The sequence below is a fragment of the Schistocerca gregaria genome, chromosome 4, assembly GCF_023897955.1.
Source record: "Schistocerca gregaria isolate iqSchGreg1 chromosome 4, iqSchGreg1.2, whole genome shotgun sequence".
In the NCBI taxonomy this organism is placed as follows: domain Eukaryota; kingdom Metazoa; phylum Arthropoda; class Insecta; order Orthoptera; family Acrididae; genus Schistocerca; species Schistocerca gregaria.
In genome coordinates, this window is record NC_064923.1 from 784,714,739 (window position 1) to 784,729,558 (window position 14,820).

Genomic DNA, 14,820 nt, shown 5'->3' on the forward strand with positions numbered 1-14,820 from the left:
AGACATTCAAACAGCCATTTTTTTCCCTCTTTCTATTCTCAAGTGGAACAGGAAAGAAAATGACTAGTAGTGGTACAGGGTACCCTCCACCATGCACCATATCATGGCTTGCTGAGTATGCCTGTAGACGTAGACATTGCTCAATCTATTTTAGTCACAGATTTCCTCATACAGACTGCTCTGATTGCAGATTTACACTATGCTGGCTGATACATTACACTGATGGCCACACAATTCCCACATAAAGAGTTATTGCCAACACACCACTCACAAGTTGTACAACTTAAGAACTTCAGTCTCAGAGAAGAATAGGGGCCAAAGAGAGTCCTACCATCACAACTTTATATCTGAACTGCATCACACTGAAAGAGGACTACGCAATAGTCAAGTGTGAAACTGCCATGTTGCGTATGGAGAACATTGTGTAAGAAGATACTCTAAAGGTGACAGAATATGAACTACAAGCAGCCTGCAAAACACTAGATACTTAAGACACCTCTACAGTGCAAGCTTGCCTCCCACACAGCAGTATCCATGGGAACACAGTGGGAGGTGAAGCCACCGGGCACGGCCACACACAGAACGGGACACCATATTCATACTAGCCCTGCTCCACCTGTTTCGTCATGTGTCTGTTGGATCATGCTCAAACTACTACAAGAGACTAAAGTTAGTTTCAGAGAGATACTTCAGGGTGGAGCCACGAGCTGTTAAGACAACTCTTGGTCCTCACCACTACATCCAGTATGCAAGAATGATGGCTCAAGGCATCCTTGTGGCAATTATTGTGCACTGAATGCCAGAACGATCCCAGATGAATAACCAATACCAAACATCAAGGTTTCACAAGCTCTCTAGCCAGTGCAACCATTTTCATGTGTTAGATTGCCAAAAAGCATGTAATCAGATTCCAGCGTAAACTGATGTACCTAAAAGTGCAGTGACAACACCATATGGACTCTCTGAGTTTTTGGTTCAATGGCTAGTTAATTTGGGAAAGATAGCCAAACAGTGACGTCATTGGTCCCATCGGATTAGGGAAGGATGGGGAAGGAAGTTGGCTGTGCCCTTTTAAAGGGACCATTTGCCTGAAGTGATTTAGGGAAATAACAGAAAACCTAAATCAGGTGGCCGAATACAGCTTTGAATGTTCGTCCTCTCAAATGCAAGTCCAGTGTGCTAACCACTGCGCCACCTCACTTGGTGAGTTTTTGGCTATGGCCTTGGGGCTTAAAAATGCAACCCAAATGTAACAACATTTTTGGACTGGCTTTTAAGAGGCCTTTCATTTTGTTTCTCTAACCCTGATGACCTACTAATATTTTCTGAAAATGCCGAGTTACATGAACAGCACTTGACGGCAGTGTGAGAGAGATTAACTGACTATGGAATTATACTCAGTGAGGACAAGTGCGCCATCAATGGGCCTTTGGTAATCTTCCTCACCTATGAAGTGTCGACACAAGGTATCACACCCTTAAATGGGAAGCTGGATACATTGGAAACCTCTGAGTCTCTTCTCCCAAAAACTGCAACTTAGCCAAACACTTTGGAGTGATGACAACAGGAAGCTTTTAGCAACCTAAGAGAAAGTGCTCTCCACATCAATTCAGACACATCAAATATGTATGTCAATTTGCAACAGACATCCACCAGATTCTTGTCACCAATAACATCGTAACTGACCACTTTCCTCGCATCTGCAGCCTAACACCAGTTTTGAATTGCCACTGCTCATTCTTCTGATCGAGAGTTTAAAGTTTACTGAATGACTCCTCCACTGGCCTATGCCTCCAAACTGTTGGATGCACCATGTGGCACAACAAGTAAATGGTGCAATGTATCTAGAAACAAACAAAGGCCTTCCATCACGTCAGTTTTGACAGATAGTTTTTGACAGTGTCCACAATCTGCCGCAAGCTGTGGCCAGTCCCACATTCAAACAGATGATTGATTGATTTGTGTGGTCGTCAGTCAGGAAAGAAACAATGCCAACACAGCAAGATCAAAAGTCATTTGCATGCAAATGAGGACATTTTCTGGTTTCAACAGCATGATTCAGCTCTGCCCACATTGACTTTGATGTTTCCCTTTCTCCATCTGAAGGCTACACATTTATACTCAAGGCAGTGAACAGATGCAGGTGGTGGGCAGAGGCTGTTCCAATTGAATACATATCTTCTGAGATGACCACTTGAAACTGGGTTGGCACATTTTGGTTATCCTCTTCACACCACTACAGACCAAGGGTGAAAGTTTGAATCTGTGGGGAAATTCATCCTATAGCGACCAAACATTTTTGGTGCAAATAGTGTGGAAGCTCTTTGTGACAGTAACACAATTTCAGCGTGAGCTGGATAGTGCAATTGACAAGATGCTTTGTACTGGTGCTATGCTTTAATAAAGAGTATTCTACAGGTGTGTTGTCTCTATTTGTAGCTTACTAGCATCATAGTATCCCACTTCCTACATCAGTGACCACATGCCAACTGCAAATATGCACAAATTCGCCTCCGAGCTCAAACATGCTTAATACATAGTGTCGATGTGGCTGCAGTACACCACATCACTGGGCGCTATACCTACATCATTGGGTACTGCTAACAAGAATGCAGTGTAGGATGAGTGTGGAAAGTGTGTGAACCCAACTGTGAAAACTTAGCACACAAATAATCTATTTTCATGACCATTAGCCAACAGTGGCATGACACCATGTCAACAATGCAGCTTACAATGAACCCATTATCTGATTTAAATCCAGTGAATTCCACAGACTCGTTTGAGTGCCTTCTCAATTCTAAACACCTCTGCAGCACCACTTTCACGTCAACCACATCTTCCACTCTGTGCAACATATTTCAACAATTGCTATTCACCATGCAACAACCAACTACCTATGACCAACTGGCAGCGTTCTTGCCTCGCATACTTCATAGGCATGGTGCAACCACAATGTAAACTGATGTCTGGGCAGTGCTCAGTTCAAACTGCCACTGCCAACCTGTGGTTCATGATCATCTACTGCATTTGTCAAACAACTGTTACCTTTGATGTGAAACTTCCTGGCAGATTAATTCTGTGTGCCGGACTGAGACTTGAACTCGGGACCTTTGCCTTTTATGGGCAAGTGCTCTACCAACTGAGCTACCCAAGCACGATTCACACCCTGTCCTCACAGCTTTAGTTCTGCCAGTATCTCGTCTCCTACCTTCCAAACTTTACAGAAGCTCTCCTGCGAACCTTACAGAACTAGCACTCCTGAAAGAAGGGGTATTGTGGAGACATGTCTTAGCCACAGCCTGGGGGATGTTTCCAGAATGAGATTTTCACTCTGCAGCGGACTGTGTGCTGATATGAAACTTCCTGGCAGATTAAACTGTGTTCCGGACCAAGACTCGAAGTCAGGACCTTTGCCAGGAAGTTTCATATCAGCGCACACTCCGCTGCAGAGTGAAAATCTCATTCTGGAAACATCCCCAGGCTGTGGCTAAGCCATGTCTCCGCAATATCCTTTCTTTCATGAGTGCTAGTTCTGTAAGGTTTGCAGCAGAGCTTCTGTAAAGTTTGGAAGGTAGGGGACGAGATACTGGCAGAACTGAAGCTGTGAGGATGGGGCGTGAGTCATGCTTGGCTAGCTCAGTTGGTAGACCACTTGGCCGCAAAAGGCAAAGGTCCCGAGTTCGAGTCTCGGTCCGGCACATAGTTTTAATCTGCCAGGAAGTTTCATATCAGTGCACACTCCGCTGCAGAGTGAAAATCTCATTCTGGGTACCTTTGATGGCCAATCAAAGTACTTGCACCAAACCAGCAACCTCGTGGGCCACTCAGAACTAATTTATAATATCATCCAGTTGCCTCCAGCAGAGAACTGATATAAGATGTCAGTGTTGTTATAGAGACAATCCCACTTGCCAGGACAGCAACTGTACAAGATCAAACCGGGTCATATCTCTGGTGCTACCTCGGCTCCTCAGCCAATCCAGCTTTTATACTGGACCCCACACTGTAGGTACTCTGGTTGATTAGGCTATCGACAGACCTACAGCTCACCATGATCCTTAATGAGACGGAGCCAATTGGAAGGCACATGCCTAAGGCTGACAGAATGTTCACTGTCGTTCACCATAGGCAAAAAGTAACTGTGTCTCAAGATTCAACTCGGCAACACACGCTGTGGATCCCACACAATGCGTCACAAACCCTAGCCAATCAGACACAAAGAGCTATGATCACAGCAGTCCACAGCACTCTTCGCCATCTGCACAGTAATGCACACCAGCGCCTGAAACTACACACGGCAACAGCATCCAGCAACCTGCACCAGCTCCAAGTCCCCACAATTGTGGCTGTAAGGTAAAATGTAGTTGACAAGTTTTACTGGTCAACAAGTTCAATTTGGGCATTGTGTTAACAGCGATACCAAAGTGCTTATTTTGCATATTTCCATTCCTTGTTATCCTCTGTGTTAATAGTTACGTACAGAGTGTACCTACCAATACTGTCTTCAAAATTTGGGAATTTGATTAAAATCAGTTTTGGTTGAACAGCAATATAAGATAGAAAAATAATTTTCATGTAGACTTTACTTCCTTGCCTACTGTTCACAGTGTAGTTCTGTTTCTGGTGAAGAGTCTTCAGAATACCCCCATGAGACAAAAAGCAAAAAATTGGGAAACATCACAAACTGAAAAGAAAATTATAAATAATTCTGATTGGACACACACATGTTATCTAACTTTCTAGATTCTAAGACCAAGAGTTACTGTTAGCTGCATGCAAACCAGTCATGTTTGTTATACACAGATATCTCAAATAGGTGCTATTCACTGTGTTTGAGGAAGCAGCAGTCTCTCTCTCTCTCTCTCTCTCTCTCTCTCTCTAAAACACACACACACACACACACACACACACACACACACACACACACACACACACGTGCTTTTCTTTTCTTCTCCAATTTAGGACGTTCCTAATAATTTTAATTCGTTAAAGTTAGGCTGAGGAAGTACAAATAGTTCACAACAGTTGGTTAATAATGTAGTCTCTAGCAACTGCTTGTCTTTATTAATGCATACCTCGACTCACTCCAAATCATGGCTAGTTGGATGGAAGAATTAATGAGTAAGAAACTAACCAGCAGATGACAGGTACAATAATTAAAAATATGGACAAACACAGGCAAACTTAACTTTTGGAAAAAATTGAAAAAGGGAAGTAAATAAATAATTGGAAAAGTCCTGGAGCAAGGGACTTGTACCAAAAGTTGTGTTACTCTATTATATTATTTCAGCTTTTGAGTGCCTATTACTGTGTTTCTGCCTGATAAACAGAATTGTTATTGTTATTTTCATTTACATTTCTTTAAATATAAAGGGCTAAGCCACACAGCATTCATGGCTTAGCATGTTTTTGTTATTCCTCTTCAAAGCAAAAAGAGAAAAATTGAGGATGATGTCACATGGAGAGTTTTGCAATAGCCTCTCACCAGCATCAAGTTAGTGGAACTTATGCCAGAAAAAAAATTAAAATTAACTGATGTACAATCGTAGATCAGTGAACAGCGCTTTCACAGATAACTTTTCAAAGACTGCGGTACATTTGAAAGTTTAGTTTCACCACCACCACCACTAACAATAACAATAACAACAACAAATGCACTACTCATCACAGTCATATTGAACGCAATTTTTTATTTACTTACATGCCAAAAGTACAGAAAAATGTGACATATATAAAACTGAAAAATAAGGGCATAAAACAGTCATGTAAAAATATTAACAAACTAGTATTAAATTATAGCAAGTTAACACTTAAAAAAGACATATTAACTCACAGTTCTATGAGAGCTCTACATCCAGGGAACTCAACTATGCAGTAGGCTTTTATGACACATTTTATGAAGTCATTTTAGACTTCCTGATTTTTTCTTATTCAGCACTCAACAATAGTGTGAGTGACTGTTTGTTCTACTGTTCCACAATCACATTCTGTGCTACTTACAACATGCGCTTTGTAAAGGGATGCTTTGCATCTTTCATTCCTAGTTCCTATTCAGCTACAGATTTTTCTTGGCAGTTATGTGCCATTACGGGGTGGGCTGGGTCAGTCTGCTTCTCCGGGCTTGCTTAAAGCCATTTGTGAATACTGCAATGTAATTGCAGTGCCCAAATACAATTAAACAAGAAACTGAATCAAAAATTTATCAAAGATTGCAATCCCTTATGTCCCTCAGTAAACCTAAACTAATTCTGGGAGTCTTCAGTAATTAGAGCTAGTTAGCTCCAACTTTGTGTTAGGATGGCACTTGGATGTCCTTCGTATGAAGGGAAAATGGCTTTGATGCTCACAGTCAATTCTTGCATGAAACTCCATAGGGCAACCAACATATTGATATGCTGTTGCTTTTGGGTAAGCAATGATCCTACACACCTCATGAACAATGAGGAGCTGATGCTGGATGTCAGGTGGCAGTTCCTCATCTGCACTGCATAGGCTTGATAAGGCTCTGATCATACATGTACTTATCATCAGCCTAATCATCTTATTGTCAATAGTGTTGTGTTGACACAATGAAATACTAAAGTCAGTCACTGAAGTAGACTAGTGTATGATTTCTTCTGCCCTGTTGTTTTTAATGCAATCTCTTTGTTCCCTTCCATGTTGTTGGTGCATTGAATTATTCTCATGTTTTGTATGCTTTTATCATTGTTTATAAAACTGGAGTACATATGGCTTGTTTGACTTCGAAGCTAAGGTAATTTAAGATGCTCAGTAACTTCAGGGACGTTGCCTTCATATACCTGAAGCATGGTAACCACTACAACTCCCAATCAAATATCAGGTTTAAACTTGGATCGACTCTTTAAAACCTAACATGTTCTCTCTTATCCTCAAATGATCCAGGCAGACAAAAACAGAAACCACACTGATGGAATTACCATGGAATATGGTGCCTCCAAGACTTTCCTGTACCAACAAATACATATTCTACTAACTGAGTCTTTGTAGGAGCTCACTGTGTGATCACCTTAGCTTGGTCATATTGTTTAAATGGGTACGACATTGAACAAGCATTGAAGACGGCTAATGGTTGCTTTATCTCAACTATCCAAATCTGGTAACAGTTAACTATTTGTTTCTATGTCTTTTCTACACAACTTTTTAAGCCATTGCTTCTGTAATTAGTGGGGAATGTTTTGCGTTTCCCTCATTATCCAACCTTTCCCTGGTTAGCCAAGAGGCGGAAACACTATGTCTCTTCATAAATTGGAAGAGGCTCCTCTCTATCATTTTGTATTAAGTTCCTCGGATTTCCTTCGATTCAGTCCATAGGTATTACAGCATTTTTTGCTGGATTCTGAAGTGCATTATCATGACCTCCACAGTGTGCTGAAACCAGATCCCACCAGGAGAAAGGATCATTGTAGGACTCGGTGTTGTTGACTCTGAAACTGCTGACCATGTGGTATGAGAAGCTTTATTAAATAGAATCCAATTCAAAGCAAACCGGGGACCTAGAAACGACAGAGAAGCTATGTCCTGCCGTAACCCTCAGTGGTACACAACCCACAACATGCCACAACAGTCCACCCACCTCACTGCCACCCACACCGAACCCAAGGTTATTGTGCAGTTCGGCCCCCCAATGGACCCCCTCTGGGAACGTCTCATACCAGATGAGTGTAACCCCAAATGTTTGCAAGGTAGAGTAATTATGGTGTATGCATATGTGGAGACAGTGCAGCAATGTGGAGACAGCGCAGAAATCACTGACATTGTGTAACTGAAGCAGAATAAGGGGAACCAGCCTGCATTCACTGAGGTAGGCTTTCCATTCCTCCTTTGGTTACTATTAGTTGTCTAACAATGAACTCATTTAATATTCATGTTTTGTTATCTAAGAGAAGGTAACCTGCAGATTGTTATTTGAAATGAAATGGAGCTGTTGTATAACTCCAGCAATATCCCTGAAGTATGGTTGTTGGTATAATGCCGAGAGCTCCATCTTTAACCTTCATTTCTTCAACATGGTGTAAGCCTGGACAGCAGCACTGAGTCTTTGAGTATTCAGTATTCTTCAAGCTTTGAGGAATCCAACAGCAGTGCCGCACCTAGATGACCTAAAGCTTGGAAATGATCGCGGTCCTCTATGGTAATTCTGCTGCAGACTTCTTTTGCATTGGAACATTGGCAAAGACTTATCTTCTGGCATTTTTCATTAGAGGTAGCTGTTGTTGTGAATACAGTATCACTGTCATCAACTGAGGTTCTTATATTATTACTAACCTGTATGGAATGGGATACCAAACCTTTTCTCTTACAGCATCAACCAATCTTGCCTGCAATTGACTGTATATCATGTCTACAAGAGGTATTACTTTTTGGAAGAATGCTAGCCAAAAGAGGAATTGTTCATCTCGTAGATTGTGATGGAGTCCAACTGCCTGACAACAAATTTGATCAGAAGGTGATTTTTCCAGCATCAATAAACATTCGAGCAGCGAAGCTTTATTTACATACAGCACATTTATGATCCACGACTTATAATTCCATCTAGTTATCTGACCCACTAGGAATCCTTCTTGCTGCCAGTGCCTCTAATGCGGAATGGCGTTCCGGTGATCCTGAAAGGAAGACTGAAAAACCTGGCAAACTTAAAAGGAACATCGCAGCTGGCTGATTTTGTGAAACAGTTGTTCCATTGTTAAATTTAATTGGTGTGCATGACAATACTCAGAATGAGCATTAGGATACACTGCTGAAATTTTTGCCTAAACGCCACCTTTACAATCACTCATTACAATTGTATCATTTTACACTCATGCAATAATTTCATGAGGTGTATCTTTGAATGCAGGCTCTGTTATGTATATATTTGGTATCTGCTCTTTCAGACATGTCCAAAACAACAGACACCATTTTGATCCAGCAGCCATTATGAATTAAGACACAAAGGAATCGTAGACATTGGCTGAAAGCAGAGACTGATTGAAATCAATGGGGAAAGTTGAAAATTTGTCCCAGACTGGGATTTGAACGCAGGTCTCCTGCATCTGGACGCAGTGCGCATTGCAACTGCACAGCATATAATTAAGGTGAGGCGGCCACTGACCTACTCGGTGCAGATGCACACCAGGCTTGAACTCTTACAGTATTCAGTAAAATTCTGAGAGTAATGGGGATAATAGGCAAGGGGTGGTAGATTAGCAATGTGTGGTTAAGTTGAAAATTTGGGTCCAACGGGAGGCGTGCTAGGGCAGTCCGTGCAGTTGCAATGACCCCTGTTTCCGGATAGCTTAATGGTTAGCTACCTGGGTTCGAGTCCCAGTCTGGCACGAATTTTCAACTGTACCCGTTGATTTCAATCAACGCCCACTTGCAGCCAATGTCTGTAAGTCCTTTGTGTCGTGATTCAGTATATATGTTTTTAGAGCATCATCACTATGCCCTTCAGGACTGGAAAAAAAGAAAAAAAAACACACACACACAAACAGAAGCTTTCATATGGCATACTATTCTTTTCATAGCACAACACGAAACCTGTGTCTTTTCAGAAATATGTTGTTTTATCTGACATTAGAGTAGCAAGCTCATTTTGCTTTCTTTCTTCAAAATAAATCCAAGCCTGTTTTCCAATGTACAGTCCAGCGGCTCATTTTGGATGGATTTTGAAATACTCTAATCTGATTAACTTCTACATGTTCTCTCAACTCTGAAGGCCAGTTCGAAAGTACCACAGAATTGTCAGTTATTCTAGATAGCATATACTCCTCCCCCCACCCCACCCCTCCCTCTTGCTGATTGTGTTTCATTATTTCCTCATGATAGGTGTGACTTGATATTTTTGCAATACTAGCTTTACCTAATGCACTAAGATCAAGTAAGTTGTTTATGTGTTTATTATTTCCATTATTTTTTTGTATTAATGCATTAATATGTCCTAGATCTTTCACTCCCCCTGTACCCCACACATCACTGTTCCCAAATAAACATGGAAAGCAATAAACTGCATTGTGAACATCACATTTGCAGACGTTACTGTTTCCATACACTTTCATACAAAATTTCCTCATGTACGCACTTTTCTTGGCACCTCCTATAGCCTTTTGACTTAGATTTAAATTCAGAGTATGTCTCATGACTCTTTGACTTTCACTTTCTCCTCCAAAGATCTACTGGAAAAGGGTCTCTTTAGTAGACCACCTACGGAATCTGCCATGTTGCTTTCACAACATGTTACGCACACTTTCAACAAAAAAGACACTGTAAGACAGTCCTTCTGCAGACCAAAGCGCTCTACAACAATCCTCTAATGACACAAGAATGGAAAACAACAGGAGTCTAGCAGTGTCCCCACAATGACATCTAAGTTCTAATCAAGGGACCAATACAAGGTCACAAATGGAATGCAAATCAAAACCCGCTATGTTTCACACACATATTGGTTTATGTTTTCGGTACATTGAACGTTTATCACAAACACATCATCCTTGGTATGATTTCTTATAATTAAATACCAGTTAATCAAGCACTGGGACTAAAAACCTTAAGAAGATGGTAACAAGAATAATAATATTTTTTCCAACTGCATGTAGCCAGTGTGCATAGTACTCATAACAAAACTGAATATACTGGAATGTTCAGAGGCTCTGACCACTTCTTTTCTTATTTTTTCTTCCTTCCTTCCATCTTCTTCTTTCACAGCCCACTCACGCAAAATGTCGAGGAACTTGAAAGGGGCACCTGCCTGCTTTCAATCACAAAGTTTAAGCCAAATCAATGAGCCTCATCTGTCACCCTACTGTTGGTAGATTTGCGTTTGAGGCAGAATTACCTAAATAACACTTTCTCCTTCAGCCATTTCACTTAAAAAGGTAGTAATTGTAACTAAAATGAATATATTAATATTATGTATATAAACTGAACTGTTAAAACATATTTCAATTTTATAATGAGTCATTTAATGTTATGCAGAATAAAATGAAATGGAAACAAATATGTAGGTAGCAGTCAGATACCAAACCCACAACTTGAGAGTCAGTGCACTTGACCCTTCTGCCATGGTGCCATTACAGCAGTTGCTGCTAAAATACCCCTCATACTGTACTCTTGTACAAAATGTTACACACAGTTTCAGAGAAAAATGCTGACCTGATGCTGTAAGCAACTAAGCACTCATAGTGCCGGAAGGGATGACATCACATCAGATAACGAACAGTCGAAAACAGACAGCTGTGTCCCTTCTGTGAGTTTGTCATAATGGGGCTGACTGTCGTTTCAGCAGCACTCGATACTGGATTCTAGTTACTGCTTATAGAGCACAACAAAACATGTTTGCATCCATTTTATTTGCATACCATAACTTTAGTGTGATTTCCGGCTCGCCTTCAAAAAGAAATGGCATAATTTTAGTGCTACATTCACAGTGTGTTGTAGCACATTAACATATGAAAATTGGCTGCTACTGGTATTCCCATAAGCTTGCCAGCCCAATTTAATACATCACACTGTTTCCAGTTGTAGTTCTACTCTCATATTTGCAAATTGATCCAGATATACATCTTCTATGACCATTTGGAGACGTGAACTTCCAACAGATAATCACTGCTGGAATAAAAAGAAAATTGGTACACTCTTTTAGAGATTCCCAATTCTCTCAAGATTTATTGTTGCAACAATGCATATGAAGTACCCAAAATGATTACATTTACAGATCAGTGGCGCAAGTGGTTCTGAGTTGCCATGTATCAAACCTTGCTGAAACATGCATATCAGTATGTGGTGCAGCCTCATCAGGCATGCAGGTTGTGACTCTGGCATCCAGTAGTTCTGTGAGAGATGTCAGTAAACGAGTCACACAAGTCACTTCTTGTCCCATCATATCGCACACGTGCTTCATTCCAGACAAGTCTGGAGATCTTGCATAACACGTTGAGTTTCACAGGCAGTACGTAAGCATTATCCTGTTGAAACAACACATCATTTTCATGTTGCAAGAACAGCATAAGAATGGGCCTAACATTGTTTTGCATGTACCGAGCGCTTGTTGGTGTCCCTTCCTGAAACGTCAATGTTGAACGAGAGTAATAGCTAATGGCACCCCAAATCATACGGCCTACGATGAGGCCAGTGTGTCTCAGACGAATGCACACTACGAGACAGTGCTCACCAGGTCTACTTTGTATGCGCAAACAACCACGTCTTCAGTGCAGGCAGAACCTGCTTTTGTTACTGGAGACCACAGAGTGCCATTCCATTTCCCAAGTGATAATCTGAAGGCACCAGTTGAGCCACACACGTCACTGCTGTGGTGTTAGTGGAAGACAGACTAGATGTGTGCAGGCCCATAGCCCCCCTGCTAATAATCGGTTTGCAACAGTTCATACTGACATACCTGGGCTCACAAGCCCTCTTATCTGGGCTGTGGTAGAGGTATGATCTGCCACAGCTGCCATTCAATACTACAGTCCTGTCAGGCATCTGTGCTGCGTTGACATCCAGAACCTCATCTTCGGGAGTAAGAACGTTCACATGAGCACTGATACCGTTGTCATTGCACAACTGACACAGCACATCCAACTTGTGTGGCAATTCCCCAAAAAGGACTGTCCCGTCACTCAGATGGAGACAATTTGATCCCTTTCAAACTCACACAGTTAGCTGTAGGAAGCACAAGCGCTTCCTCGTGGCATGGTTGCATGCGTGCTCCACCGTCTGGCCTTCTGGCTGTGAGCATTCCTCATCAATGTGTAGACACAGATGGCACTCTGGTAGCTATATTACTATGATATCTAAATAAAATAGAAAGAAACTTCCACATGGGAAAAATATATTAAAAATAAAGATTCCGAGACTTACCAAGCGGGAAAGCGCCGGCAGACAGGCACAATGAACAAAACACACACACAGAATTACTAGCTTTCGCAACCGATGGTTGCTTCTTCAGGGAGGTCAGAAAATGTTGCCCTTACAGATTGGTAGACATGCTGTAAAAGTTGCTTGCTGCAGCCACCACCTGAACATATGTGCTACGGACGTTTGTAATCAATGGCGTGTAGTGACATAGATAAATGTGGGTGAATTGCAAATACAACAATGTTCTCTTGATTTAGAGTCTAATTATTTCTGAATGATACTCATATGACAATTAGTACCGTAAATTTCCTAGGCTGTTCAGTATGAGGTAAGCCAATTTCCTTCTAAATTTAACTTTCTTCCATGAAAAATCACACAAGTAGGCCATAAATAGGTGAACATAAACATGGTCTCTGTGAGTCAAGGCAGAACAGTTATCTATGGATTTTATTGCTCCATTTTTACTTATTGCTGTTCATTTGAGTTCTACTACTACTGTTATAAATAACATTATGATTCAAAACGTAATAGCTCTGTTAGATAGTTGTTCATTTATAGAAAACCAATCAATAATTTTATAGAACATTCCATGTTTGTTTGAAAACTTTATGTTCTCCATTGTGTGATAATTTTATTGTTTATATCCTGTGTTTAGTATATGACAAAGTGATTAGGAACCAGCCAAGCATCAAGCTAACCAACTGTTAAGAGCAATTTTTGAACTGCACCCCTGTTTGTTAATACAGCACGTGGATTCAATCTGGTTCTAATACATCACTCTCTTGCAAGCTAACACTTTGCTAGACCTCATATCACTATAAAAAAATTCAAAATATTACTTTGCTAGACCTCATATCACTATAAAAAAAATTCAAAATATTAAAGTCAAATGAAACAGTGGAAAGCAAATCAATACACAATTCATTTGGATCTAACTGAGTGGCTTTAGATGCACCCAGTTTCTAAAAATAAACATTTAGTCCTCACATGTCAATCTCGCTTACAACAGCTTCATCCCAAGGACCATATATGTTATCCTTGTGGCACTGCCATTTCACAAAACATAATGGACACACTGCTGTGATAAATATCACAGAACAGATAAACAGGAAAGTCAAAATTGATGACACAGTAAATAAAAAATAAACAGTTACAATGACCATGCTACCTACAGTGATCAGAGATCCTCTCACATTTGACAATAACATTGGAAGGAGTGCGTATAATTCAACTGCAACTGTTAACAGCACAAAGGCATGGAATGGTGAAGGCAGTCGTGACGCTAGGCATATTGAACCAAATATGGCAGCATTAAGTGACAAGGCGCTAGATACAACTGCTGCAGGCACACCATAATCGAAAAATATCAAGTGAACACAACTCATTATCGTGGTCATCGCATATATCGTATCTGTACTAATTGTCTCGGTAAGTGTTTTCAGAATTGGGGACAGCACATAGCCAAAGGAAAGAAATATTAGAACTGTGTGCAAATCTCCCCAAAACACTGTGCTATAATTTACACTCGTATGTACTGCTCTGAACATCAGGTAACCTATTCCTGTCAGTATGCTGCTGCACACGAATACTTTCTCCGGTCTAATCCATTCGTTGTTGACGTACACGAATATTAAAGCAAACCATACAACGATGCATAACTGGCGTGCAACTAGTCCACCCCCTCGGATCGCTTCTCCATACGACACACCTCGAGAATGTACATTTTTCTTCAATTCTTCCAGAAAAGATGCATCTGTGTAATTGTCTGGATAGCCTTTGTTTTCATACAAATTCTTCTTCCACGCAGATCTTGTTGAACTTTTCTTAATAGTCATCGAATGTCGTTCAGATAAAACGCATTTTAGTCAATGACCTCACAAAACACTGAATTCCCACCCATGACTTGTCAACACAACACAGTTAGCTTAACGCGCATCCAAAGACCTGGTTTACACTTACCACACG

General features: G+C 40.9%; 1 protein-coding gene across 1 annotated transcript; it reads right to left on the reverse strand.

The window, feature by feature from the left end:
* Nucleotides 1-13,300: 13,300 nt before the first annotated feature.
* On the reverse strand, nt 13,301-14,802 carry LOC126366016 (phosphatidylinositol N-acetylglucosaminyltransferase subunit C). The gene has a single exon (XM_050008873.1). The coding sequence runs from the start codon at nt 14,688-14,690 to the stop codon at nt 13,839-13,841; it is 852 nt and encodes a 283-aa protein (XP_049864830.1). The 5' UTR covers nt 14,691-14,802; the 3' UTR covers nt 13,301-13,838.
* Between the last annotated feature and the right edge of the window lie 18 nt (nt 14,803-14,820).